Consider the following 3,506-nt stretch of genomic DNA (forward strand, 5'->3'; position numbering starts at 1 on the left):
CAAGTGCTACTCAACTGGCTTTAGAAAACCAGCCCTTTATTAGTATATAAGTGCTTTGTTAGTAATTGTATCGCTCGAAGTGGAGTCGAAAGAGATGAGTTTTCAGTCTGCGCCGGAAGATGTGCAAGCTATCTGCTGTCCTGATTTCAATGGGGAGCTCATTCCACCATTTTGGAGCCAGGCTTTGTGTGATTCTGTTTATCTTTAACTGACTTTAATGACCATCCGTTCGCTGTTATTGATCATTGTGGAGAGCAGCACACTGCCTCATACGTTTTCCTGTTGTTTTGTATTTTAGTGTGTACAGAAGGAAATATGCACACACTAAAACAACTTTCTTCCTATCTCACAAAACATCTGTACAAGTCATTAGAGCCTCCTACCGGCTGCTGTTGTCAAGATGTGCTACAGTAAAATTCCCTGTGTGGTTAGGAGAGTCTTACATTTGAAATATTTACTCAAATGTAGTTATATAAAATGTACCAGTATGTTACAATCGTCACAAAATACATCCTTTCATGAAATGTAATCATCATTTTCTTTTAGAGAAGCTATTTTCCCAGTTTTTTCGCTCTGCTTTAAATGGTTTATTTATGGGAGCCAAAATGTTTAGGTTTTCTAATTTAATCCTTTCCCACCCTTACCCATCACAGAGTTCTGGGCTGACTCCACAGTCATCAGCATCTTCCTGGGAATCCAAAGGAATAGTTCCTCTGCCTGCAACAAACACACGCAAACACACACTCTTTATAGTAATTAACTGGTATTTGATGAAGTGTTTGGAGTGCTGGAGAATCTTGAAAAGGTAACCCCACTGAGTGGAGCTCACCTTGATGTCTCTGGTGGCCCGCAGGCCGTAGCCTTCTGTTCCAAAGTTGGCCACTGTGAAACCGTCACAGGACGCCCCGCTCTCCTGAGCCCAGGACATCAAGTCTGGGAAGTAGTCATCTCTGCTGCCGTCAAAGAGTATAGACATACCTGAATACAAACACACAGCAAGGGACAAATTATCTCTTCTTCATTTTCATCACCTCACTGATACATTACTTCAAATTAGGGCTGCCCTCGAATAAAGGTTTTTCTAGTCGACCAATAGTCGTAAAATTCAGGCGATTAGTCGACTAATCGTCGCGCGTTTATGATATATTATGATCTCAAAATGGTTTCAGTTTCATTGGCTAAGAAAGAAAACATTTTTAACATTATGGTACGTTTTGCTTCAAATCAAATCAAACTGTGATAATGAACCTTTGAAATATCATCCTTTACACACTCAGAAAGATCCCTTCTGAGGAAAAATTAGTCAAGTAGGTTTTTCAGCCGACTAACGTTTAGTCAACTATTTGGGGGCAGCCTTACTTTAAATGACTTGAAATATAATATTGCTGATTACTTAATATTGATAAAATCCTGTGGAATAAGGTTTTCAAAACATTCATTTGAAATAAATAGTGTGTGCACAGCTGCATGCACATGTTCTCACCCTTCTGTTTCTTGCGGATCTTCTCCACCAGGCCTCTGATCTGGGTGTACTCCTCCCACTCTTTACCAGCAGAGGGGGCTGCACTGCTGCACTCTGGGGAATTAACAAAACAACTGCATGTTTAAATTAACCGTACAGCCAACACCCATCTTAACAAGGACATGTAAACATGAAAATACCATGACAACGTTAGGAGCAAATCAATACTAAATCATACACTGTAGAGATTTACACTGGCTCTGGTTTGTATGGACCTCTGGTGAAAGTCGTCTCACTGTGATGAAACCTCAGCTGTACTGTTTAAGAAGACTGATGCACAACACCTGGATATGACCGCTGACTGCGAAACTACGTTTAGGGTGCAAAACTACGGCACAATTCCAAACCGCCACCTACCCACTTCTACTCGGTGACGGAGTGAACTCCGGCTGTCGGGAAACTCACAGCTAAACGAGGCACCATTATTTCAGGTCGACGGTGCAAATAGAGCGGCAATCTTTGGAACAAACTCCCCTCCCTCTGGCAGAAACAGGAATAATTTATAAAATAATATAATAATATAATAATTTATAAAAAGGAAACGCCATTTCAATTTTTTGGAAATTAGAAATGTTTTGAAAAAATCTTAAATAGCGTTTCATTTTTGTAAACCTTTCTATTTTTTTTTTTTTTTTTTTTTAAATCTGATGTTTTTAAGCTGCTTGGTTTTTTAAACAGTCTGTAAATATACAAAACGTTAGTATCAAATGCACACCTTTACCTTTTTTCTAGACTAGACAAGGGGATATGATTTAAAGTAAAACAAATAAAAGTTATCCATCAGGTTGTATGACGATATTAAATGTCTATCTGGTTTCGCGGATTACCAGTAAATGTTTGCTGGAACTGTTTGTAACAGCGTGTTTCCTGACGGACACACACAGCGTGGGTCGGTCAGGTAGGACTGATGCAGATCCTTTGAAGGTTTGATAACCAACTCCCCCTCCCCAATAGTTGAATTGGAACGGCACTTAATGTGGCGTACGTGGAGGGGTAGGGTGCAAGAGGTAGTTTGAAATTGGGCCTTTGTTTAGGTGAGTGTGCTTTCAGCTGCCAATATCTTTATGGGCCTCCTTGCAAACTGCCTCCCTGATTTCTGTGCGACAGGTCATTTCTGATGCAGACTGTCACTTTGGACCTGAGCAGCTGATTGACCAGTCAAATGGATGGATTCCTATCCCCTCTGCGCCCATACACATGAATCACTGAAAAAAGTAAACCACAGATATAATTGAAACCAGAAACGTTATTATTATGTGGGTGTGCAGGAACATAAAAATCCCAAATAGAACAAATGGTGTTATTGAGTAAGATTACAATCTACTGGAAGAAAAATTGGTGTAACTTAATGTTCCATATGTGCTGACTTTTTATTTTATATGATTAGAGTGAAAAAAAAGAAGGTTCCCTGGATGCAGGAGAACGTACTCTGCAGCAGTTCAGCGATCAGGTTCATCATTTCCTTTGGGGTCACCACCGGGGTGGCTCCTGAGCCCGACTTCTGAATCTTCACTCGACTCTTCTTTCCCATGGTGCTGATGTACTGAAAAGACAGACCATCATTACTGTTGGCTGTGAACATGAGAAAGTAGATACAGGCTGAGAGGAAATCAACTAGGTGTATAGCACACAGAAAAGTAAACACAGAAGCTCACTTTTTTCTAAATAATATTTTGCTCAGGTGACATATTGTGCCAAATACTATTTTTCATGGTTTCCCCCTATGATACACCAACGCAGGTTATACTGTCCCTGTTATGTAGCTACAGGTACCGCCTGCCTTTACCTGTGAGAACTGACGCTACCTCTCTCATGTGAAGTGCTACACTGCCAGCCCTCAACATTTATTTTTTCTCTTGATTTATTTTTCAAGAACCAGGTGTGTCCAGGGGAAAAGTGGACTTGCCAAGCTGCTGTGCTCACAGTCCACAATGCTGCGAGCCGGGCCTCTGAGCAGCTCCCGGTCCAGGGGCCTCATTTATAA

General features: G+C 40.9%; 1 protein-coding gene across 1 annotated transcript; it reads right to left on the reverse strand.

The window, feature by feature from the left end:
- Window positions 1–233: 233 nt before the first annotated feature.
- Window positions 234–3,090, reverse strand: LOC104947114 (histone-lysine N-methyltransferase setd3-like). The gene is made up of 4 exons (XM_010773076.1): window positions 2,951–3,090; window positions 1,484–1,576; window positions 830–978; window positions 234–717 (listed from the first exon to the last, which is right to left on the reverse strand). The coding sequence occupies exons 1-4, from the start codon at window positions 3,051–3,053 to the stop codon at window positions 619–621; spliced, it is 444 nt and encodes a 147-aa protein (XP_010771378.1). The 5' UTR covers window positions 3,054–3,090; the 3' UTR covers window positions 234–618.
- Window positions 3,091–3,506: the final 416 nt, after the last annotated feature.

The sequence above is a fragment of the Notothenia coriiceps genome, unplaced genomic scaffold (genome assembly GCF_000735185.1).
Source record: "Notothenia coriiceps isolate Sejong01 unplaced genomic scaffold, NC01 NC01_scaffold00011959, whole genome shotgun sequence".
Classification (NCBI taxonomy): domain Eukaryota; kingdom Metazoa; phylum Chordata; class Actinopteri; order Perciformes; family Nototheniidae; genus Notothenia; species Notothenia coriiceps.